General features: G+C 40.6%; 2 protein-coding genes across 2 annotated transcripts; both read right to left on the bottom strand.

Moving 5' to 3' along the window:
• Positions 1 to 34: 34 nt before the first annotated feature.
• LOC141336214 (POU domain, class 2, transcription factor 1-like) lies at positions 35 to 20,874 on the bottom strand. The gene is made up of 14 exons (XM_073841764.1): positions 20,829 to 20,874; positions 14,153 to 14,212; positions 13,992 to 14,083; positions 12,769 to 12,933; positions 10,899 to 11,016; positions 10,734 to 10,825; positions 9,386 to 9,547; positions 8,584 to 8,725; positions 6,933 to 7,072; positions 6,630 to 6,806; positions 5,187 to 5,268; positions 4,814 to 5,087; positions 3,327 to 3,412; positions 35 to 2,130 (listed from the first exon to the last, which is right to left on the bottom strand). The coding sequence occupies exons 1-14, from the start codon at positions 20,872 to 20,874 to the stop codon at positions 1,859 to 1,861; spliced, it is 1,908 nt and encodes a 635-aa protein (XP_073697865.1). The 3' UTR covers positions 35 to 1,858.
• Positions 20,875 to 21,902: 1,028 nt separating this feature from the next.
• LOC141336213 (serine/threonine/tyrosine-interacting-like protein 2) lies at positions 21,903 to 26,471 on the bottom strand. Its single transcript, XM_073841763.1, has 2 exons — positions 26,021 to 26,471; positions 21,903 to 24,829 (listed from the first exon to the last, which is right to left on the bottom strand). The coding sequence occupies exons 1-2, from the start codon at positions 26,130 to 26,132 to the stop codon at positions 22,143 to 22,145; spliced, it is 2,799 nt and encodes a 932-aa protein (XP_073697864.1). The 5' UTR covers positions 26,133 to 26,471; the 3' UTR covers positions 21,903 to 22,142.
• Positions 26,472 to 26,553: the final 82 nt, after the last annotated feature.

The raw sequence follows: 26,553 nt of genomic DNA, 5'->3' as shown, positions 1-26,553 counted from the left end.
AAGACGGAGATCATTCAGATGCACAGTCTGAGAAAAACATTTAATGAAATCTACAACTACAGCAACATGACAAACTCGTCATCTGAGGAAAATACAGACAAACGCACAAATCCAGAACACTTCATCTACGGCAAACGGCCACAACTGAAGCGTCCATTAATCCAGTGCTTCTCAACGCCGGTCCTCAGGTGTGCTCTGCACATTATGTATGTCTCCCTCATTGAACACATCAGGAGAAAGATCCGTGAACTGAACTGAGTGTCAGATTCAGAAACATACAAAACATGCAGAGTTGAGAACCACTGGATTAAATAACGAAAACCTGCAGAGGAACAACAGAGACAACAGTGTGTGTGTGTGTGTCTCTCTCTCTATATATATGTGTGTGTGTGTGTGTGTCTCTCTCTATATATATGTGTGTGTGTGTGTGTGTGTGTGTGTGTGTGTGTCTCTAGTGTGTGTGTGTGTGTGTGTGTGTGTGTGAGAACAGCCCTTCTGTATCAAACACATTCTGTAGAGAAACTCATTCAACACACACAGTCTGAATCAGAAACGCCTCTTGAGATCGACACAAGATGATCTCTGGATCATAAAGACTAGAATGAATTCATCATTTCAAATTAATTACACATTAACAAAAAAATCAAAATAAAAAAATCAAGGGAAAGGCAAAGAGAAGGTGAAAAATCTTTGGTTTTCATCCTTAAAAGGATTTTTGCTTTGGGAGCCACAAAATAAAACTATGTTTTTTCATATATTTCTATATAATCCTGGTATATAGTGTTTGCATTTTGACTAAAGATGAGAGGAAACAAAGACAGACGCTGATGAATCTTTGGTTTTCATTCCTGGAGAAAATAATAAAAGTGATAAAGATGAAACCGAAGCGCTGATGAACGCTAAATAATAAACCAGACAGAAACGGAAACGACGGAGCGGCAATAACAGATCAACGCCGCCGCTTCACGTCAACGGATTCATGATTTAGAAAGAAGCTGACATTTGCTGATAGTTTCATATATGTTTGTAGAACAGACTGTCAGATTAAAACAAGGATGTCAGTGTTAAACGCATGAAAGCAGAAGTTAAAAAGACATTTGCTTTGGCAAAAGAACACGAGTGAAGCACAAGCGCATCTGTACACAGTAGTATGAGAGTCTTCAGATGAAGATCCACGGGAAGCAGCTTTAGCATCAGTGCTGGAGGGACCCCTGACCTCTGACCCCTGACCCCTGACCCCTGCGCTCGCTACACGCCTCCGTCCGTCCGAACGGAGACCGGCTTTGGTTGCAGCTTCTCGTGTGATTCTGTTGGCAGTAACAGTCCGAGAGAAGACCAATCCTGCGGCGCTTTCTCCATCTCTAGAAGACGAGCTAGAAACACGGGACAGAAAGGTTTGATTTGACAGACAGGTACAGGTGAGTCACTCACACATTTAATAGATTCAGTTGAACTCGATTCAGAATCAAAGTTCGTTTGCATCTCTCCCGTTAGCACTAGATTAAAGCCTTCTAACCGTATTGATAAAGTGATGTCGAGTTAGAGAACTAGTTTAGAAAGTCATCGACGGAACCTCCACCCGACCCAACAGAAAACATCTGAAATGCTTTTGGTTAGAAATCTGAAATCGTCTACGATCGGCAAATAAAAACAACAGAACGCCTCGTAGAAAGTCCGTATAAACTCTTGTTACGTAAATAATCTCTCGTGGAGAATCGGAAAGAGTCACGTTTTTGGTTAATTTAGACGTTAGTTCAGCAAACTAAGATCGAAAAACAAAGTTGCGTCCTGGGCGTGTCCTCTCCGCAGGAAGAAGTGTTTTTGGTAATAGCACGGGAGGGGGAGGAGCCGCACGCGCTCACTGCGCCTTCGAGGCCACGCCCACGCCCTTGGTCGTCATGGCGACGGGACTCTGCTGCAGGTCGCCGGTCAGCTGCAGGTTGAGAGCTCCGCCTCCGGCCCCGCCCGCCGACAGCAGATTGGCCGGCAGCAGAGAGAGGCTGGACGGGTTGAGGAAGAAGGGCGTGGTCACCAGACTTTGGGCGGGGTTTCCAGCGCTGGTGTTGGCGAATAGCAGGCCGGTGTTTCCGTCGAAGGAGGTCAGGGGAAAAGCTCCACTCGACGCCAGAGCTGATGGACAAAAATTAAAATTATATTTCTAGAGCACAATCACATTTACAATCTCTCATTATCTTCATGTTCATCAGATCAGGGCCAGCATCCACAAAACATTTGATCTTACCACTAAGAGTTTTCCTAAATAGCAGTAAAAAAGCTGCTGAGACTAACTTTTACTAACAGAGAGAGGTGTTGAGCTGAGAGTCACACTGCAAAACATGCTTTTCTTACTTAGATTGTTCGTCTTGTTTCCAGCTAAAATATCTAAAAATTACTAAATCAAGAAGGATTTTGTAGACAAGTAAAAATTATTTTCTTGTTTTCAAAAAAAGTGAAAATTAAGTGAGTTTTTGCTCGGAACAAGTCAAATAATCTGCCAATGAGGTTAGAAAAATAATCTTGTTTTCGGAGTTTACCCCGTTGGCAGATTATTTGGCTGGTTCCAAGCAAAAACTCACTTAATTTTCCCTTTTTTTTTTTTTTTTTGAAAACAAGAACATTTTTACTTGTCTACAAAATCCTTCTTGATTTAAGAATTTTTAGATATTTTGGCTGGAAACAAAAAAAAATGGGGGAAGGGTCTCTGTCAGAGATTTGCTGATAGAAATATTGTGATATTATGTTGCCACATTCAAATAAAGATGTTGAAATACAGGCTAAGGGTCACCAATTAAACAAGTATATGTTCAGCTGATTGTCAGCGCTTCTCAAATAATTAGCGGATATGCTTATAAACAGCCTTTTAAATGGAGAAGAAAACTAAACTGGACACAAGAACAGCTTCTTGCCCAACTTGTTAATGAAAACAAGGATATTATCAAAGGAAATTTTAGATTTGGAATAGTAACTAGTAACGTGCTAATCATGCTATCTATCAAACTTTAAGCTTTTAAAAACTAAGCTTTAAACTTCAAACTTTTTCAGACTGAAAATCCTCAAACTTAAAACTTTTAAAACTTGGAAATCATTTTAAACTTGTTAAACTTTTTCAAACTTTCTGGTCTAGCCGACTTCAAAGTTTGTCTTGAAGAATTTTTTTATCTAGTTTGTATTACTTTTTTCAGCAAGAAGGATAGTTTGTGATTTGGTTTTAGTGACTTAGGAATCCATTATTTTTAAGGTTTTCTCCTAAATTGTGGATTTATGAGCTACTTTTAGGCTTGAGATGTTTAGTGAAAGCGGGCGAGGATGGAGGGTGTAGTATTTACCCTGGATGGTGGCCAGTGTGTTGTTGTTCATCAGAGCAGGACTCAAGGTGTTTCCTAAAGCAGGAGCCAAACTCAGCAGCGCCCCGCTGAACAAACACAAACACAATCACAATCACATCAGACACGCCAATCATCTGTGTACGGCAAAGACACAACCAATCAGATCACAAAACCTCTGATTAACATGGAAGAAAACTACGGAAAGCCTCACATTTACCCCAAAATCAAAGGGAAAAAAATGACATTTTCCATTTTTAAAAACACACCTTTATGCCTTTTACTGAATGATTTTATTCAACCTTTTGAACAAACCTCTTTAAATCAACAAATCTGATCACTGGATAAAATCAGGTTCTTCATAATTGTCATGTGAAAGGTTTTTCCAGAGAGGATTCTAGATTTCTCTATTTATCACTCCATAAATCAGAAAATACTGTCAACAGACAGAAAACACACCCATTTTCAGCATGTTTTATCAGTACAATGTTGTCTAAATCAGTGCTCATGAGATATGAACAAATCTTCAGAATATAAAGAGAAATAAATCTGTAAACTGAGAAAAAAACAACAACTATCTATTTGGGTCTGTAGATTTCAGTCTTTAAAGTGCAATAAGATATGGATGAGTTCTTGTTTCTCCATATACACACAAACATATACGCACGCACACATATATACATATTACATATACATGTGACCCTGGACCACAAAACCAGTCGCAAGTAGCCAACAATACATTGCACGGGTAAAAATGATAAATTTTTTAATGCCAAAAATCATTAGGATATTAAGTAAAGGTCATGTTCCATTAAGATATTTCATAAAATTTGCTACTGTAAATGTATAAAAACTTTATTTTTGTTTAGTAATATAATATGCATTGCTAAGAACTTCATTCGGACAACTTTAAAGGCAATTTTCTCAATATTTAGATTTTTTTTTCAAATAGTTGAAATAATTTAGATTTTAGATTTTCAAATAGTTGATTCTAGACCAAATATTGTACGATCCTAACCATACATCAATATAAAGCTTATTTATCCAGATTTGAGACGATGTCAATGTAAAAAATTGATGCTTATGACTGGTTTTGTGGTCCAGGGTCTCACACACACACACACACACACACACACACACACACACACACACACACACACACACACACACACACACACACACACACACACACACACACACATATATATATATACACATATATATAAAAACTCCCAACTCTCATGGCTTGCCATTCATTTATGTAATAAAAATTTGCAAATATTTCCAGCACATAAACCTCATCACTGGATAAAATCAGATTCATAATTCTCATTTGATTTTGTTAGTGTTCAAGTTTATTCCAGGTGGGATTCTGGATTTCTCTTTTTTTATCACTCCATAATTAATGCCAAAAATACTGTCAACAGACAGAAAACGAATATATTTTCACCATGTTTTTAGCAGTATCCCATAATCCCCCGTTCACTCACCCGTGCGTCAGCTGCGAGGGCGTTATGATGGTTGGGTTCAAACCCGCGATGCTCAGATTAGCTCCGCCCAGCCCCGCGCTCGTCACCAGCAGCTGCCCCGCCCCCTGCGTGACCGTCGCCGTGGAAACCGCCTGCGCGGCGGCCGCTTCCTGTCTGGCGGCGGTGGCGGACGAGCTGAGAGAGGGCGTGGTCATGGTGGGAGCGGGCGTGGCCAGGGCGGGCGCCATGGAGATGACGGACGGCGCGTTCGACGTCACCTGACCCAGAGCTCCGCCTACGGCACACAGAGAGAGAGAGAGAGAGAGAGCGTCACGTGACTCATCACTAAATCACATGACATCTGGAGGACAGTGAAGCTGCAGGAGAGACGCACCGCTGAAGGTGAAGCTAGTGATGGTGCCGCTGTTCAGAGAAACCACAGGACTGACCGTCAACGTGTTTGTGCCGCTGGACACCTGAACACAAACATCACTCATTAGTAATCAATAATCAATAATCAATAATCAATAATCAATGACAACACAGAAACACTGCAGATCAGAGCTAGCATTCACAAACACACTAGTTGGGCTCTACGATTTGGGGAAAATACAATACAATTTTTCTATATTATTATTATAATTATAAATATTACACATCATATTATGCTAATATCATAAAAAATATTACTACAAATTTTATTATAATTGACATAATTACTAAATAAAACTATTAAACAATGCAATAATAATATTTCTTATTTTGTTTATTAGTTTTATTTAGTACAAATAATCATTAGCAATTTTTTATTTCACTGTAATGTTACATCAATGACTAGATAATTATTACCGATTTATGATGATTATTTTTATTAATAAAATTATTAGCTGTTCTTTTGTAGTATAAATATCAATATTGATTCAAAATAACTACTATTTTTAATTATGATTCACTATTACTAAATAAAACATTACGATTGTATTATTCCACTGTAAAGTATAAAATAGACTATTTAAGGGCAGACACTGGAGGCTAAAACAGGGTTTTCATGCACCTGTCAAGTTTGAGATTCTGGGCTTGTTGGTGTTTCATAAAGTGTTTTTTCAGACTAGTGGAAAGAAAACACCTCAAAGACACTGGTAAGTGTTTCTTTTATAGCCCTTTATCTATTTGTGTCAATAGATTTCAATTACAATACAGATTTTTAAAGGCCGTTTTCTCAAAATGAGTTTTTTCTCCTACACTGAGCCATAAATCTCCACTTCAGCAGCACTTACACACATCACACTTTACATTATTATTCCTGTCTATATCCTGAAGGTTTTTACAGAGGGATTTGATCATATATAATTTGTTTGATTTTATACAACATTTAATTACCCCAAAATTTTTAAAAATACATTGTTTTCTGTCTGTTAAGTATTTTCTAACAAAATGAGATACTCAAAGTTCCCTCTGTAAAAACATTTGACACTAATATGTAAAAGAAATTAAACAAGAATTTTGAAATCGACTTGAACAGTTTTTAGATTTTTGTGCTAGAGGTGTATGCAAATTAGCGCATATTAAATAAAGCCTCATTTGCATATTTAAACTATTTTTAAAAACTTGTAATGCAAAAAATGTTTACAATTATCAATGTAATCAATCAACTGAGTAATTAAAGTCATAACTATTTTTTTCCCCTTATTCGCCTGCAGTGTCTCGCCTTAAGAATATTAAAAAATTTTTTTTTTTTTTTGCTAAACTTTGATAAGCATTTATGAATCGCAGTGAGCTGTGCAGTGTTAGTGTGAGTGCTGTGGTCTGGAGCGGATGGGGATCCGGAGTGCCGCACCGTGGCGCTGCTGTAGATGGTTTTGATGGCCGATGCGGGCGATCCGCCGCTGCTGGGAGGATTGATCCGCTTCTCCTTCTGTCTGCGGTTACAGAACCAGACTCGCACCACCTCCTTCTCCATGTTCAGCTGATCCGCGATCAGTGTGATCTCCTCTGAGGACGGTTTCTGACTCTGCTGCAGATCACAAACACAGCCCCGCCTCCAAAACATCAACACCCTAGCAACTGTTGCCATACGTTTTACAGAAAGGACTCTAGAGTTGAGCTCTGCTGCTCTCTAGCGCTCAGGGTTCACACTCACCTCCAGGAAGCTCTTCTCTAAGGCCAGACGGATGGTGGTCTCGATGCTGGTCCGCTTCTTACGCCGCCGGTTCAGACTGTCACAGAGACCCGGAGACATTTCGCTTTGACTCGACACCACGCAGTCAGCAGACATGTTCTCTGAGCAAACACATGAAAACTCTCAGACAGACGCTGACAAACATATCAAACACTTCTGGGGCTTGACAGTAATTCTTTGTCTAGTATATCTGTGTTGGCTTCAGACTCTTAAAGTGTTTCATACGAGCAGTGAGTGTTCTTATTTGCCAAATGAAATTGATTTCCAGTCATTTTTACCTTCATAATGGTATTTTAATCTTATTAGATGTGTGTCACATTCTCACATGTGATCAATAAATTCATGTAGAGTAACAGGACACTTTAGACTGCTATCAATCAAATACAGCACAGAAGCTGATTTAGATGCATTTAAACCGTTTAATGCGGCGTAGAAAACATTTACATACGCATAAAGCTGAACTATTTTAGTGAACTTAAACATACAAACCATTTTAAAAAATGCATTACTTAAAGTAAAATAAATGTTAAAGGATTAGTTCACTCCCAGAACGAACATTCACAGATAGTGTGCTCACCCCCTTGGCATCCAACTTCCAAAATGCAGCTTAAATGCAGCTTCAAAGGGCTCTAAACGATCCCAGCCGAGGATAAAGAGTCTTATCTAGTGAAACAATCGGGTATTTTCGAGACAAATTGACAATTTATATACTTTCTAACCTCAAATGCTAGTTTTGTAGTCTGTGTACTCCTGTTCAAGACAGTTAGGGTATGTCAAAAAACTCCCATCTTGTTTTCTTCCTCCAACTTCAAAATCATCCTCCATCGCTGCAGAAGTACCGACCCAGTGTTTACAAAGTGAGCGTGCAAAGAAGATCACACACTCTTTACAAAAAAAAAAGGTAAAACAGCAATGGAGGACGATTCTGAAGATGTTTTTTGACATTCCCTAACTGTCTTGAACTGGAGTACAAAGACTATCCACATCCCCGAGACAAGACCAGCATTTGAGCTGAAGTATATCAATTGTACATTTTTTTTTTTTTTAGAAAATAACCGATTGTTCCTCTAGATAAGACTCTTCTTCCTCGGCTGGGATCGTTTAGAGTCCTTTGAAGCTGCATTTAAACTGCATTTTGGAAGTTCAAACTCAAGAAGTCCACTATATGGAGAACACTCCTGGAATGATTCCTCAAAAAACAATTTCTTAACAACTGAAGAAAGAAAGACATGAATATTTTGGATGACAAGGAGGTGAGTACATTATCTGTAAATTTTTGTTCTGGAAGTGAACTAATCATTTAAACTCAGATTAAATATGAAAAAACATTTCTTATTTTAATTTAGTTAAACTTCATACTAAAATAACTAAAACTGAAATAACTATTAGCAACTACATTTTTTTTTAAATCAAAAACTAGAATTTTTTTATTATTTTTCTACAAAAACAAACTTATTTTAGTTAAAACTTCACAATAAAAATGAAAAGAGAAAATATAAAAAAAAACATTTTCATGTGAACTATAATAGTATCCATTTATGAGATCTGTTCTGCGGTGAGACATTTGCTAAAGGTGTCCATCTGAAGATAGTCACATGAGGGTTGTTCTCACCAGCGTCATTGAGCCATTTCTCCAGCAGAGGTTTGAGTTTGCACATGTTCTTGAAGCTCAGGTTCAAGGCCTCGAATCTGGAGATGGTGGTCTGACTGAAGTCGTTTCCATAGAGTTTCCCCATCGCCAGCCCCACATCACCCTGAGACACACACACACAGACACACACACACACACACACACAGACACACACACACACACACACACACACACACACACACACACACACACACACACACACACACACACACACACACACACACACACACACACACACACACACAGACACACACACACACACACACACGCACACGCACACACACACACGTTAGCATCACACATGACCAGAACACGACCAGAGACTGCATTTCTAGGACCCTATTTTTTCGTGACAGCGCCATCTAGAGGAGACCAGACTCAAACATCAAACAGTTGCAAACACTGGATCCATGGAAACTATAGATTTTTTGTGTTTCCTTCTTTCTTTTTTGTGTGAACTTGAGTTTGAGGCGTTGTCAGCAATCTCCATTTAGCTTATTTAGCTGTGCAAACACTTCATTGTCCTGCTGGATGTTCTAAACTGGTATCTGTATTCAAATGATCTTACATTTATTAACGTACTAATAAACACAGTATTTGCGGTGCAATTGTTTTACCGTTTACTGCACAGACATGAAGCGCTTTATTCAAAAAAATAAAAAAAATAAAACAATAATAAAAAAACTATAGGGTCCTAGAAATGCTGAAACTGCAGCCTGCGGTTATGCAGGAACACCGTTCTCCACTCGATCGTCTCAATCACCTGAGTGAAGCCCAGCTTGATGCGTCTCTGCTTGAAGTTCTTGGCGAACTGCTCGAGCTCCTCCAGATCGCTGGCCTCCTCCACACACGGAGCATCGATGCGCTTCGGAGCGGCTGCCGCTGGAGCCGGCATAGCGGCGATCTTCCGCGTCGGTGTGGCCGCCTGCAACAACATCAACAGCCAAAGACAGAATACATTTTTTTGCAAATTCAATTTATTCTGATTTAATTTTTCTGGACTCTGTTTTAAGGCAAGACACTGCAGGTGAATAGGGTAAAAAAAATTAACTAATAGTCATATCACACGTTTTCTAAAATGTAAGGTTTAAATATTCAAATGAGGCATTATAATGAAATGTGCACTAATTTGCATACATTTATAGTACAAACATCTAAACACTGGATCAAGTCAGTTTCAAAATTCATGTTTAAATTTATTTTTTTCCGACAGTGTCAAATGTTTTTTCAGAGGGGATTTGGGGTTTCTTATTTTGTCACTTCATAATTCAGAAAATACTTAGAACAGGCAGAAAACAGTATTTTTTGCAATTTTGGGGGGAATAAAATCTTGTATAAAATCAAGCTAATTATATATGAACAAATCCCTCTGCAAAAACCTTCAGGATATAGACAGGAATAAAAAGTTAGAAATAGATAAAGTGCTATAAAAGAAACACTTAGTGTCTTTGGGGTGTTGGTTTTTACCAGTCTGAAAAACCAAAAAGCCCAAAATCTCAAACCTGACAGATGCATTTTTGCCTGCAGTGTCTCTCCTTAACACAGCTGAATTAGATTTCAGCAATCAAAAACCAAACCACCAAAAATACCATCTTTATGATTTTTTTTCTTTACTTGTGTGTTTTCTTTTAGAATTTTTCTGGATTTCATTTTCATTTTCCAAAAGGCATGTCTCATCAATCAAATTAACTAAAAAAGTGATTATTCCTTAAGTTTTACAAAGCAGAGTTTGTATGGTTTAATATTCACAGACGATCTGATGAAGAGAGCTCTACTTTTGATTTATTCAACCAGGATTCTGACATTCTGCATTATACAGTACATGCTATTTTTGTAACTGGATTCTGTGATTCCATTTAAGTTTTCTGCATTATGGCAGTCTTCATTAGAGTCTTTTGATATAAAAACTTTTAGTGAAGAACTAAACCACCCAGGGCTGCGTTTCCCAAAAGCAACTGTGGTTTCGAGTTCCTCTGAACTCCACTGGTCACGATGGCACTGGCGACCACAGATGCTGTTGAGAAACGCAGATCAGAGCTGAGCCGTAACAGCACACACAACTCTATGAGAGCGTCTGGTGTGGGATCAGGTGTGTCGCAGGTGAGTGTGACCTGTGTGGTGAGAGCGATGCTGGTCTGCGCTGGCAGGAGGTTGGCTTGGCTTTGAGGTAGTTGAGTCAGGAGATTCTGAGCTTGCAGGAGACCTGAGAGACACACACAGAGTTAGAAACACAGACGAGGAGCGGCTACATCAGCAGACGGAGGAGACGCTCGTACCGGTCTGACCCTGAGGAGACTGAGATATGATGAACTGCGGCTGAAGCTGAGGAGCGATGGAGTGACCCGGCTGAACCAACACGAACTGCTGCAGGTTCAATCCCTGCGGCTGCAGCTGCTGCACACACACACACACACACACACACACACACACACACACACACACACACACACACACACACACAGACACACACACACACACACACAGAGAGACACACACACACACACACACACACACACACACACACACACACGCACACACACACACACACACACACACACACACACACACACACACACACACACACACACACACACACACACACACACACACACACACACACACACACACAGAGAGACACACACACACACACACACACACACACACACACACACACACACACACACACACACACACAGAGAGACACACACACACACACACACACACACACACACACACACACACACACACACACACACACACACACACACACACACACACACACACACACACACACACACACACACAGAGAGACACACACACACACACACACACACACACACACGTCTTACTATAACATAACACTATAACTTTAGTTACACAACTGTCTCTTCTGCTCATCAAGGCTGCATTATTTAATCAAAAATACAGTAAAAACTGTGAAATTTTAATACCATTTTAAACAGTTTTCTATGTGAATATCTGTTAAACTGTAATTTATTCCTTCAGAAGTCATTCTAATATGCTGATTTGCTGCTCAAGAAACATTTCTGATTATTATCAATGTTGAAAACAGTTGTGCTGCTCAATATTCTTGTGCAAACCAGATTTTATTTTTCAGGATTCATAGATGAATAGAATGCTCAAAAGAACAGCATTTATTTGAAATAGAAATCTATTCTAACATTAAAAACTGTCACTTTTGATTGATTTAATGCATCCTTGATGAAAAAACAATTATTTAACCCCAAACATGTTTGAAAAGTATAGAATAACTTACTAACTAGGGCTGCTCAATTTTGGCAAAAATCATAATCACAATTATTTTGGTCAATATTGTAAACACAAGCAATACAGCAAGAAAAAAGATAAAAAAAATAAATAAATAAATAAAATAAAAAACAGTGCTTTAAAGAAATACTGAATAAGTCTAAAGTAGTCTAACCATACTACAGAAACTGAATGTAATTATTTGAATGTAAAATTCACTCTAATAGTTAAACATGCTTTGTTTATTAAAACTATAAAAATTCTTCATTTAAGGGCAGTGAGTGATTTCTGTCTTTGTATTTTTATGTTTTATTAATATTAAGCACAGAGACGGCAGAAGGAAGATTACGTGTTGCCGCTTTAACCACAGGATCCAATCTACTGTTACACACGGATTTTCATCCTCAGCTGTTTATGATCATTTAAGACAGAACTGACAAGCGTTTACATGAATAATCACCAAGCGCCTCATTTTGCACAAGTTTTCTTACGTGCTACTAAAAACACAACACCAAAGAAACATTAATAAATCAAGCACGTCCCGTTTTATCAAAGTCAGGTTACATGATTTAGCTGACTGCATGTGAAATTAGGCTTTTATGAAGGAGTTAAAGCGCAGCACTGGTGAGGGGGCAGAATAATCGTTTCATCTCGATTACTGCATTTTCATGATCGTTTGACGCAGAAACTGAAATCGAAACCGAATTTCAATTAACCGCACAGCTCTAATACTAACAGAAGAAGGCGTTACAAAAACAACTTCTCTCTATTATTTAGTTTATAGTTTGTGAATGAGCAGCTGTTCTCAGATGGATGTGGTGTTAGTGGGAGTGTCAGTAATCTGTAATCTGATTGGCCAGTGAGATGTCAGTCACTTACAGACGCGATCTGAATGGGCTGGGAGAGCGTGATGGGCGTGGCCGCGGAGGCGGAGATATTGGCTCCAGTGGTGCTGCTCTGCTGACCTGCTGACTGCTGCACGGCTGCGGCGAGGAGCTGCGCCTGCGTCTGCTGCAACAACAGCTGCGCTGGAGTCAAACTCAACTGCACACAGACAGAGAGAGAGAGTTTCATACTCAGAAACATTAACGTCAAGCTTTTCAAAATCAGCAGTTTTATACTCCTCATCTGAGTAGCTCATACCTTGATTTAGGGCTTGGGTGATTTTTTAACTTATTGTTTTGCCATGATTTTATCTTTTAGAAATCGAAGAATCAGGAAAAGTGATTTTTTAACATTTACATCATGTTGATGACTTCATGTGTGCTGCACTTGGAATAGAATTTTCTATTATTTCTATTTTTAAAGGGTTAATAAAGAAAAAGTTACTCAAATCATGTAGTCACACTTTCAAGTTAACTAGTTAAAATCATTTTAAAAAAAAAAGAAATCGAGAAAAAAGAAAAAAGAAATTGAGATTTACATTTTTTGCCATATCGCCCCGCCCTACCTTGACCGTAACTTGTGAATTTTTACACCATATGAGCATCAAAGGCTGTATTCATTGCAAACTCAAGAATAATAAGATTAATTTGGTCAAAGCTAGGCATCTCACATGAGCAATTACAATATCTTAAAGGGATAGTTCACCCAAAAATGAAAATCTGTCATCATTTACTCCAGTTGTTCCAAACCTGCAGGAGTTTCTTCAGCTGAACACAATATCTATTGAAGAATGTTGGCAAACAAATAGTTTCTGGTTCCCAGTATAGAAAACAAAAACAATGGAAGTCAAAAAACGTATTCACCGATGGAGCGTTATTGAAGATCATCTTCTTTAGTGCTCGACAGAAGAAACAAACATGAGGGAGAGTAAATGATGACAGAGTTATAGTTTTAAGTGAACGTCTCTGTAAAAGCTGTTTTGACAGCCGCTGACAGGAGTTGTGGTCTGTGAGTGTTGTTCTATATTCTGAAGCGGCTCTCGTTAACTGAAAGCTCATTATGCAGCGCATATAAATTCCGCATGGATTTGCATTTTCTCCTCCGCCTGTTTCCGAGCGACAGAAGCGCCGTTTAATTAACGCGCCGCACTAAACTCTCCGGCAGCGATAACAAACACCGGCATCACGGAGACACGTAAAGGTGTGTGCTTCACGTACCTGCTGGAGCAGCGCCTGCGCCTGAACGTTGCTGATCGAACCTGCCGCTTGTCCGTTTGCTTTGTGGCCGTCCAGACCGTTGGCCTGAGCTCCTGCCGGACACACCAGAGTCAATCAGAGACAAACACACACACGCCAGCATTCAGCAGATCATCACTCACCTCCATGTGCTCCGTTCTCCATACTGCTCTTGCTCAGATCTGCTGGACCGCCGCTGGAATCTGAGCACAGAGAAAACATGAAGAATCAGGGCAACCAGACCACATTTACCAATATGCTGATGACAGTGATTTCATCATTTCACTTGAATCTAATGGTTTGACACAATTTCATTACATTTACAGTAGGGATGCACCAAAATGAAAATTCTTGGCCAAAGCCAAAAATTAAACACTGGGCCGAAGGCTGATTACTGAACACATTTTTTTTTTGTCAAGTATGGTGACCCATACTCGAAATTGGCCCTCTGCATTTAACCCATCCAAGTGCACACACACAGCAGTGAGAAGTGAACAAACAAACACACACACACACACACACACACACACACAGTGAACTGTGAAACAGCTATTGCTCCAGCGCCCGGGGAGCAACTGGGGGTTCAGTGCCTTGCTCAAGGGCACTTCAGTCATGGTATTGAAGGTGGAAAGAGCGCTGTTCATTCACAATCCCCACCTTCAAACCCTGCCGGTGTGGGAATCGAACCGGCAACCTTTGGGTTACAAGCCCAGCTCCCTCACCATTAGGCCACAGCTGCAAACATTTGTAACATTCTAGTAGACATTATAGCCATTATAGCCTACCAACAAACCACAATTTAGCTTAAAATTAATAACTTAGCAAACTAATATTCTTTGGCCATTTTAAGAGCCCCTTCTTGAATCAGGCATGTGTTTTAATGCACAAATAAATGCAGCCTTGCCGCGCAAAGGAGAATGTTAGAATAAATGTATTAATAGAGCTGTTGGAATGATTGTTTTTATTTTATTTGACAGAACAGCAGTAAAATGACAATACTAACATGTTGAGTTTTATTTAGTGGTAAACCCGCAAGAAGAGCTCAGTCCTAGTGTTTGCTGGCAGCAGCAGATTTGTGAATGATTGTCATCTTTGGTCTTTGAACCCTGGCTAAGGAGCTGCTGTCAGAATAAACACAATTGGTGTCTGGTGTATTAGACAACAGAACGTTCTGGAGTTGATTGACTAATGGATGATTTCAGTCTTTCTCTGACAGTTTTAAATGCTTCCACACTGACCACATGTTTGATCATTAGTGCAAGCCTCTATTTGATCGCGTCACCTGATTGTTTGCTATCATTTATTAAGCTTTTTCGCTTTTTTGGCTGAACACCGAAAGAGTTTTTTTTTGCAATTTTCGGCTGAATAATTTCAGTTGCCAAACATTGGGTGCATCCCTAATCTCTAGTGCTGATATTAACACAGAATGTTTTTGTGCTGAAAACACCAGACACAAAGTTATGAGACATCAGCTGAGCTTCTTTAATTTGAGCATCGCGTTTAATGATGCTGTTTCATGAACAACACAATGGTCAAACACATGCATTAAGCGCATGTTTACACAGAGAGGCACTGGAGAAGCAGAAAGCTGTGCAGAACTACTACTGTATGTCTGATGATGCTCACGACTGAAAGCTGCGGCTGTTTTCATTTACGGTTAATAATCATCTGCTGATGTTATACTCACAGTCATGAAAGGGATTCAATCAATTGAGCTGAACTCTAAAACTGAATGTCTACATTCTGGCTCAGAAACATGTTTTAGATTGTTTTTCTGAACATGTTTAAGTACAATATTTGCTTTCATATCTCATGCATCTTCTCTGCAAAGATATCAAGTGAATTTGTTTTTACGTTTACAGCATGTGCTGCACTTGGAGAAGAACTTTCTTTAGACAGAGAATCTTACTCTCATGCTGCAGTTTTAAGTTACCTAATTAAACAATACAAAAACCCAATTCAGAAAAAGAGAGATTGTATTATTCACTATATCAGCCAGTCCTAGATGACAGAGCTGCAGTATTAGACACGAAAGCAGATAGACGAAACCAATCTTCCAATCGACTCACCTGAGTCCAGGACCCAAAGCGCACCTGAAAGGAGCCGCTACGACACACGACGGTCAGCGACGGAAGCAGCGCATCGGCGACAGCGGACGACTCCGGCGCCGACGCATCCGTTAGCGAACACCGGCTGTTTGTCGGACGGCGAGCGGAACACAAAGACTACATCTGGAAGCGCCGCATCCATAATGAAAGTTAATCAGTATGCAGCTGATTAAAGGCGTATGCAAATCTCACACCCCGCCGCTCATTAGAGGAGCGCCGCTTTGAAGTTCGGCACGCAATTCATTTCGCACGGACCTCTGAAAGCTTCCTGCATAATTCAACATTTTTCATAAATATTTATCAGCTCATTAGCATATTAATTGGATAGCTTTTAGGACGGAGGTACGGCGAGCACAACAGCGAGGGAGAAGTGAGACAAGGCCAATTACCAGCCGTGTGTGACTGTTTTAATTACTGGAGGTGGGGGGGGGGCGCTTCCCAGCATGCAACGCGGCTACGATGAAAGAATGTGTCGCTAATGACCACGTCTCAAAACATCCTGGAGTCAAACCGGACGAGCTCGTTTACACAAAACAACATCTCAGAACTCACCCACCGACGGACATCAACATCCTTCACCTGCTTAACACTCTTCCAGCGGATCAAACCTTCACTCAACAAATATACTTTTGTTTTTTGTTTCTAACTTGCATAAAACGTACAGGTTTTGTCTTTGTTTTCCTGTCAACAGTCTCTACTTTGATTGGCAGATATGGATTTTTTTGATGGCTGATATATACAATATCAATATGTTATTTAGAGATAGTAAAAACACATGCTTAACAATTGCTGAAATCGAATTTCTCTATGTTTTTAAATAATATTTACTACTAAATTATATCATGAAAATTATAAAAAAAAAATTATGAAAAATAAGGGAAAGAATATTTAAAAAATAATTATTTAAATTACAAAATCATAACTATTGATTCTGTTACAGTATTTTTCATAAATAAAGATGTATTTACAAATTAAAAATTACAGCATTTATAATACTTTTTCACATAATGTTTACAAACTTTGTTTAAAAGTTCTGTGCAATAATTTAATTGTTAAACCGAGACGATCGACTAATAATGACAGATGACAGGAAGCATCAAAATAAAAGTCCTGTTTCTGACATATCGACCAAACAGAAAAAATATTAACCCACATATCAGTCCATATGTGTGACCCTGGACCACAAAATCAGTCATAAGGGTACAACTTTGGAAATTGAGATTTATACATAATCTGAAAGCTAAATAAAATGCTCTCCATTGATGTATGGTGTGTTATGAAAGGACAATATTTAGCTGAGATACAACTATTTGAAAAATTGAAATCTTAAAAAAAAAAAAAAAAAGTAATATTGAGAAAATCGCCTTTAAAGTTGTTCAAATGAAGTTCTTAGCAATGCATATTACTAATCAAAAATTATTTTTAGATGCATTTACTGTAGGAAATTTACAAAATATCTTCATAGAACATGACCTTTACTAATATCCTAATGATTTTTGGCATAATTTGACAAAAAATGGATTATTTTGACCCATACAATGTATTGTCGGCTATTGCTACAAATATACCTGTGCTATTTAAGACACTTTGGTTTTGTGGTCCAGGGCCATATATTATCAGCCTTGGTGGTGTCAGACCATACTGTACATCCTGCCTTCTTACACGCCATGATTGGTTGATTATGACCAATGCCTGCACACTATTGGTCAACTATTTTTCAGTGATACTTTCAGCAAATATGAAAACTGTAGGACAAAGTCAAAACCTGAACATTTTAGAAAATGTAAAAATTCCAGCTGGGAAACAGATGATGTTTGGTCACCCGACTGAATCAATGGTTCCTACTGAACTATCCACTAACTACTACGTGCTGCGTAAGTCGTCCTGCAGCTCAGAGAAGAGCGTTTCACACCCGAGTTTGATAAAGGTGAAGGAAGCTCTTGATCTCAAAGACTCACACATTTACTGCACTCATCTGCTGCACTGTTACACACAAACACAGTCATGTGGCTTTAACTCGAGCCGTCGCCATGACAACAACCCCACTGAGACAGACAGACAGACGGATCTTTGTAACTCCAAAGAAAACAGTTGAGAGAAACAGCATTTACATACGGCCGCTGCGAGGGCTTCAGTAAGCTAACTGACACACAATGCATTATGCAAATGATTTAATTAATAGAATTTTAAATAAGCAATTAATTAGCCTTTCAAACTATTGAACGCAGCGCTGCATAATTTAAAGCAGATAAGTGGCATAAGGCACAACGCAGGAGAAATGAAGTATTCAGAGAACAGAAACATTTCAACTCAACCGCAGCCCAAACTTTTCTATTAGACCTCAAGAACTCATTAATATTCATCAGCTTTAATTAAGCCATCATCCCGTGTTTGCCAATCATGCGCTCCAATTCTGCCGTGCCTTTAATGTAATAATAGCAACTAGACAGAACTCTGCTCTCATGTACGACCGGATCAGAGTCGGTCACGAATGAGGACGTGCTGCACTGTCAATGATGTTACAATCTTACAATGATACTACAGTAACACCGGACTGATGCTACACTGACCATACAGAAACATCACAGCGACGCTACAGTAACGATGCAATAAGTGTGCAGTGATGTTAGTGTTACAATGATACTACAGTGACAGTGCAGTGATGCTACAGTAACGGTACAGCAGTAGTTATAAAAAAAAAAAAAGTTCCTGTGACTTTATCTCTTTACCTGAGAAAACCATAATTGCAAGATATGATCTCAGAATCGTTCATTGCACAATTCAAAGTTTACATCTTGCAATTCTGAGGTAAATTTCAATCACCTTTTTTTTTTTTTTTTTTTATCCCTTGATTTACATGACCTTTTATTAATGTGTTAATTCATGAGATCACTACTGATTTATCTTTTTATGCCATTTACTATATATTTAATGTTATCAAATAACAGTTTCATTCTGTTGTGTGAATACTACAGTAAACCCAGGTGACTGAAACTAAACCTGCAGCACCAGCCTCTGGCACACTAAATGGAGCAAGACTTTATTAACGGGTCGTTTTCAAATTAAAACAAACTCAGACCAGATGCTTAACAAAATACGTTTCCATTTTTCATTTGGTAAAATGTATTATTGAAGCTCATAAATGAAATGCCACAAGTACAACGCTGTTACTCATAGAAAATGTTAATATGAAGACCAGCAGCTAAAACAGCTTTTCATGTGTAGGATCAAATATTTGTGTGAAAGCATGGTTAATTAATGAATTAGAGTCCAATATTGTATGATCTGCTGTTTAGTTGCTATGTAGAAATGTTGGTAAATCATTCAAAACAAATATACAGTCCCTAGATGTTTGATGTATTACTATTACAGCTGGAAAAAATCTATTTCAAGGAACTTTTCATTAGAGTGAAAAAATTAAGTATTGCAAAGTTTGAAAATAGCATTGGTCACCGCAAGTCTGCAAAACCACACTAGTCCAAGGCTAGTCCAGATCAACACCAGGTCCACACTACATCATCATCATCATCATCATCATCATCATCATAGTAGTGTGTAAAACTGGGACAAATTCTAATGCAGTGCACACACATAACACATAGACAAGACCCTGAATGCTGTGTAGGAGCAGCACTGAGCTAAATGCATAAATGCAAATGTAATGTTCCTGAGAGACACAAGAGAAGCTGAAATAAGAACAAGGTGAAATCCTCCACAGAACTCACATGCACTCAGCATCCAAAGCAAATCACACCGCGCGCATTAGCGCTCACAAATTAATCATTCATGAACACTGCGTTTGTCCTCATGAATATTCATGAGCAGCGCTGTATATTTAATCCGCGCGATAAATAAATAGTGTGACGCGTCTCTCATCTGGAATGAAACTGACGTTTAAATTATGCACAAGAATGAAACGCATTAAACAAGCAGCTGATGTTATGCAAATCCGCAATTTCACTCCTGCAGGTTTTAATGTAGTTCCTCTCGAGCCACTTTACACGAGAATTATTCAACAGCAGGCGCGTTTGAGAAAGGGAAACTTTTCAGAGTTTGTCATTTATTACCTGTTGGAGAAAATAAACATTCCCCCCAAACACTCACTCACTCACGCACGCGCGCGCGCGCACACACACGCGCGCACACAGTCGGGGTATTTAGGTTGCCCTGAGGGCAAACAGTTGATCTCGAGAGGGAAAGCTCAGGCTGAAGTTTTCTTTTGTTTTAGTTCGCCACAACGCAGATTAAAGTTCCGAATTATTATTCAACATCACGCGTGCGCGTTCACTGCCAAACAAACGCATGAATATGCAAATGAGCGGCCGTTGAGTTTCTGTCGCGGCCGAACGACACAAAGCGCGCTGATAGCACGACTGCTAACTCACACTCACAACATCCACAAACATCACCTCAGCGCCGAACAGACGACCGAACCGAGCGGTTTAACCCACGGTCACCGGCTGACCCGAGCGCTGTGCTAAAGCAGGAGATTATGTGAATATGCAACACGCACGCGCGCCATTTCAAATGATGAGAGTTTTGTACAGGACAAACAACTCTCATCTGCTGCTCACGCACTCAAATCATCTCCTGAATAATAAACCATCTTCGCCACTGCGGTCGCTTCTGTCTGTAGACGGTCTGCGCGTGTGTTTGGCTTTGTTTAGGCGAGGCGGATGGGGAATATGAATATGTAAAATGTAATAATTACCTGCAGTCGAGCGCTCATCTTGAGTCGTTGATCCTCTGTCCGCCATTTTGAATATTTAGTGTGAGAGTGAAACCCCGCCTACCGCTGCTTCAACACACACACACACACACACACACTTACACTTACACTCAAACACACACCCCTCTGCCTGACTGACCTAAAACTTCAGAACAACCACATCATTCAATAATATTTAATTTTCAAATTCTTCTGTTTGTTTGTTTTCTTGAGCATACAAACCCTGCCTAGCCATTTTATAAAACATAGGTCGGGGCTAGTTGTCACAGATTCTGTACAATAATTACAGAAATGCTTGATTCTTTTAGCAGTGGTTTGTTTGTTGAACAGTGGTTGTTTAAAAAGGACCTACACAATAACACTTTGAAATTACGTTTTTGTATACGTTGGATAAACAACTATCAATAATAAAACACTTATTCAGACAATTGTCTGAATTAAGTAAAAAAAAAAAAAAAATGTTTCATTTTTTTTTTATTTCAATTATTTAATATTACTTTTATTATTCATTTGTGTTAAATGAACCATATATGTGACCCTGGACCACAAAACCAGCCAAAAGGGTAATTTTTTTTTAAATTGAGATTTATATATTATCTGAAATCTGAAGTTTTCCCTTGACAATATTTGGCAGAGATACAACTATTTGAAAATTTTGAATCTGAGGGTGCAAAAAATCTAAATATCGAGAAAATCACCTTTAAAGTTGTCCAAATAAAGTTCTTAGCAATGCATATTACTAATCAAAAATTAGGTTTTGATATATTTATGGTAGGAAATTTACAAAATATCCTCATGGAACATGACCTTTAGTTAATATCCTAATGATTTTTGGCAATAATTTTGACCCATACAATGTATTTAAGTATACCAGTGCTACTTAAGACTGGTTTTGTGGTCTGGGGTCACATTGAATTTTTTCACTATATATTATTATTAATTATATATAGTTTTTTTTAATACATATTTCAGGATTTGCAGATTTATTATGCTCTTTACTCCAATCATGCGCCAGGAAGGTTTGTGTGGTTCTTGTCATAAAACCTGAACACAAGAGACTTTTGTAAACATTTGACTTTATAATAAATGCAGTGATATTATCTTCTTCTGTGTTCATATACAGCTCAGACTGGAGCTCCATATCAAGCAAGAGTCTCACACTGAACACTTTTGTCTTTACGAATGCAAGCCTGTCAGTTCACACATAGGAAACAATGAATCGTTACCGCTATAGAATTCTATATCTACGTAGATAAGGCCATCTTTAATTTTGAGGCATAAACAGTCGTGTTATTCCTAGTTTTTATTGTGATTGTGTGGCTTTGACTCCTCCTGTTTCCTCCACGCAGAAAGAACTTCATCGTCCTCCATCTCCTCCGCCACCCGTGCTCTCGCCCTCTGTTTAATCTGAGCAATAAAAGCAGATATTTCCTCATCTTCCTCGTCTCCCTGTGCTGTTCTAGCAGTCCTCGCAGTCTCGCTGTTCTCATATGATTTCTGCTTCGCGGAGTAGCTCTGGTAACTGCTTCTCTCCTCGTCCTCATAGCTGGCGTACGATCTCCTGCTTCTGTAGCTGCTGTCTTCGCCTAAGCCGTTATACGAAGAAGGAGGGGATCTCCGAGATCGATAGTTAAACTCCGGACTGGGATCTCGACCCAAATCCATGTCTTCGTCAGCCGGATGCCTGGATGAAAATCTTGAGGCAAAGTTATATTCCTCCTCTTCGTCGACGTTCACTGAAATCGAGCTCCTGCGGCTCGGGAAGTCAAACTCCGAAGGTTCCTCGATGCCTTCGTGCGACGGCCGAGACATTCGCGGCGGCTCTCCGTCTCCCTCGTACGGTTTAGGTTTGCTCTGAGGAGGTCTCACGTTTTGGAGCCATTCATCAATGCTGCTGCTGGGGTTGCTGGCTGAAGCGGGAAGGTTCAGTATTCCCGAACGGCCGTGATCTCTTTTGGGTTTGGGTTTCTCAGAGGAACGGGCTACCAAATCATCAAATCCATTCGATTTTCTGTGATCGTCTCGGTCGTCGTCCTCCTCCTCCTTTGGTTTTTTCTTCTTGTATAACGTGCTGCGCTTGTTGTCCTCAGCAATCTTCTTCACCTCATAGGATGCCATCTTGTCCCGCATGTCAGACTTGATCTCTTTCTCCATGGTGTCCAGTTTGTGAAGGTTCACCTGGTCTTGGAAGAGGCTGTAGAGCGGCACGCTGGTCGTAGTGATCTTGCTCCTCCGGTAGCCCAACCCAGACACAGAGGAGAGGTTAGACGCTCCTCCGGCAGACAGCACGGATTCGGCTCGACCGCCGACCGACAGCACGGAGCGAGCTCTTCCACCCGCGGACAGGACGGATTCGGCCCTACTTCGGGACAGGACGCTTGAGGACGTGGATCCGCTCAGCATTGAGGCTTTGTCATCATCTACTCCTCGTCCCAGACTGAACACTGATCCCGCTCTGGAGGGGGCTAGACTCGCTCCCATCATCATCTCGGCCTGCTTCTGCACCAGAGTCTCGTTGACCACGGTGGCAATCCAGTTTTGGATATTGGCGATGTTTACCATGGGCTCTCCGTTAGGACCGATGACCGCGGCAGGAGGTGCGGGAGGCTCCTGGGGAACGGGAGGCTGCGATCGGGTGCTGAGACCTGAAAGGACAGAAGACCTTCCGCTGAGCACAGATGCGTTATCGTCTCCTGCGACACTCGCGGACGGAAAGGCTCCGGCACAGAAAGCAGACAGAGGGATGCTGCCGCTCAGAGCGCTCTCGGTTTCCCATCCGCACACCGACTGACTCTCCTCCAGTGTTTTCCTGGTGCGCTCCAGAAGCTCCTCTCGCCGCTGTCTTTTCTTGATCGTGGACGGGTCCTCGGCTCGACTCATCTCTAGAATCTCGTCCTTGTTCTCTTCGCCGCCGTGTTTCTTCTGCTGCTTGAGTTTCCAGGTCTGATACGCGGTTAAGTTGACGTCCTCCAGCGAGGGAGCGGGAGCTTCGGTCTCGGCCTCCGCTTTCTCTCCGTTCTCAGCCGCCGCTTCTTTTTTGTTCCATCCAAACTGGATTCGCTTAATCTTCCATCGCTCCAGAGGCGTTAGATTTTCCTTGTTCTTTTTGCAGAAGTTGTACATGGAGCTGGTGTCGGACAGCATGCTCTCTACGTCGTCGTCGATTCTTTTCTGGCTCGCCTCGCTGTCCTCGTCGCCTTCTTTGAGTCGGTATCGTGCGGCGGCCTGCTCCTCGATCTCCTTCAACCGCTGCTTCCAGAGATCGGAGTAGCTGCTGCAGCTGGTCGTGGAGCCTGATTCTGAAGCGGGTCGACGGGGACGGCGGCCGATGCGCTCCTTCACCATTCGCACATCTTCACTGGTCACGCTCTCCAGGTCCTCCGGTCTCGCGTTCGGCTTCTTCGTGTCGCCCAACAAAGACTCGCCGTCGCCCCCGTCGCACATCAGCTGGGCCTCCCACCAGTCTTCATCCTGGTACTTCTCGTTGCGCTTCTGCCACTCCCGTATCATGCTGTCCACATCCCCATCTTCATCTTCTCTGTCTTTTCCAGGGAGCGATGGGTCCTCGCCGGTCACTGTCGTGTCAGGTTTGTTTGGGCCGCCAAGGAGTCCTGCTTTCAGAGCTGCGGCGGCGGCTGAAGATGCGATGCTGCTCATGATGCTGCCTCTGTCTTCCTCCTCGTCCACCATGATGGATTCGGCTTTGACTCCAAACATGCTCTCCTCCTCGTCAAGACGAGCCCGGGCGTCGATCACGGAGCACTGACTGAGGGTGTCGTCGTCGTCTTCGTCTCGTTCCTCCATTAGAGTCTCGTTGAGTTGGCGCAGCTGCTTTATAAACCCTTCGTTGGGGTTGATGGCACGTTTCTTCCTGATCTCCAGCAGAGCCTCCATGATGCTCATGTTCTGGAAGATCATCAGATAAGCAGCAACAAGCACCGCTGACCGACTCACGCCCATCATAGAGTCCACAAGCACCTTGCCTACATGAAGGGGAATAAAAACACCTCATATTAGTATAATCTCATCATATTTGTCACACAAACTGAAAATGTAAATGCCATGTGAACTCCTCGCAAAAGGCCTGCAGCCAACAATTTTTCAGGGTATTAATGAATCATGTGACTGAGTGCTCTGGATTATCAAGCCACATCATGACCTAATTAATATACATGAGCCATGCCTTCATAAATCCTCTCCTGGAGCTTGATGTCAGGAACACAATGAGGAGGAGACCATTCATACGAAACCAAATGAACAGCAGGTCAAACTTTCTAAAGGGATTTGGTCAGAGAAAGGAGATGAACTCTTACTGTTAAAATTGGGAGTTTTGAGCTTCTGAGCCACATCCAGATCCGAAAGGAAGTTACAATATTTACTTTGAAATGCCATGCCAGTAGTTTGCCCAAAAATCCAGTGGTCTAATCATTCACTCTCACTACTGTTGTTCCAAACCCATATGTCTTTCCTGCTTCCGTGCAAATCGAGAGCTGATGTTGAATGGTGACGTCTACAATCATTGTATTAAAAAAGATGACTGAAAGTGAAGGTTGTCTGCGCCTGTCAGTCTCTAACATTCTCATAAATGCGTTCAGCAGAAGTCATGCGAGTTTTCTGGGAGAACCATGGATCCTCTAGTGGTTGAGTTCTGAACTGCAGCACTGGGTTCACTGACCCTGGATAGGAATAATTAGATTATAATGTCTGAGCTTATTTACATGACGTAAATGTTCTGCTCTGAATGTTTTTGTCATGATAACGAAGACTAAATGAAGAGATGCAGTTCTAGACTAATAATTCTCACCTTTATAACCAGCACTTTCCTCACTGCTAGCACATGTCAGCGTGATCTTAGTGTCTGACGCTCTCCTTGATTCAGATTGTGAAGAGGTTCCTGTCTATCTGTGTCACGAACTCTAAAAATAAGTGAGTGAGACATGACAGAGTCCAGGCCGCTGAGCTAATTCGGTTTCTGGAGTTTGTTTATCTACCACAGGAACAGCATGGTGCTCATCTGTTTGGATTATTAGACTTATCCTTTAATTATTAAGAAATATTTACATACTAAACCCTTAGCTTCTCCTAGGAAAACATATGTTGAAAAAGAAGTCCTTTTAAGCTCTCTTTCCCCTCGAAAGAATCATTATTAAAGAGAGAACCTTTTCTAAACTCACCTCTGTGTGTCAGCAAAGCGTCGTCTATGAACTCTGCACACGTGCGGAAATGAGGAGAGATGTCTGCGTCTGTGAAATCGTCCACCTCGATGCCCATATAGGTGATGTTCATGCCCTGGTAGAAGACCTCGCCGGTGTAGACGCCAGTGCCGTGAGCCGCGTTCACCACATGAGTGATGCCCAGGCGTTTGAGACGAGCTTTATTCACGGCCACCGACCTGCGGCACACAACAACGACTCACTCACAGTAATACAACATACAACAAACACAATAACACTCGTCAGTCATTTATTAGACACACTTCAAAAAGTGATGTTCTTCCTCAGTATTTTTGTCTTGTTTTCCAATGCAAATGCTTATTCATAAAAATACAGGAGTAACAAAATAACTCAAGAAGCCTTGTTTTCTGAAAAATAAATCAAAATGATGTGAATGATTAAAACAAAGACCAAATATCTGCCAATGGGTTCAGAAAAATCAGCTTAATTCGAAGGGAAAACATATTTTCATTCCCCATGGACAGATATTTGAT

This window comes from Garra rufa, chromosome 6 (genome assembly GCF_049309525.1).
Source record: "Garra rufa chromosome 6, GarRuf1.0, whole genome shotgun sequence".
Taxonomy (NCBI): domain Eukaryota; kingdom Metazoa; phylum Chordata; class Actinopteri; order Cypriniformes; family Cyprinidae; genus Garra; species Garra rufa.
The sequence above is the reverse complement of the archived record's forward strand: the minus strand, read 5'-3'. Positions and strand labels throughout refer to the sequence as shown.

Bases quoted from the DNA above. Each gene is read 5' to 3' on its own strand.
- LOC141336214 (XM_073841764.1), bottom strand. From the start codon at position 20,874: ATGGCGGACAGAGGATCAACGACTCAAGATGAGCGCTCGACTGCAG. The intron at 9,548-10,733 runs GTCACACTCACC...ATGTTGTTGCAG, and splicing joins GCATCGCTCTCACCACACAG to GCGGCCACACCGACGCGGAA. The intron at 7,073-8,583 runs GTGAGAACAACC...GTGTTTGCTCAG, and splicing joins GAAATGGCTCAATGACGCTG to AGAACATGTCTGCTGACTGC.
- LOC141336213 (XM_073841763.1), bottom strand. From the start codon at position 26,132: ATGAACATCACCTATATGGGCATCGAGGTGGACGATTTCACAGACGCA. The intron at 24,830-26,020 runs GTGAGTTTAGAA...CCCTTCATGTAG, and splicing joins CGCTTTGCTGACACACAGAG to GCAAGGTGCTTGTGGACTCT.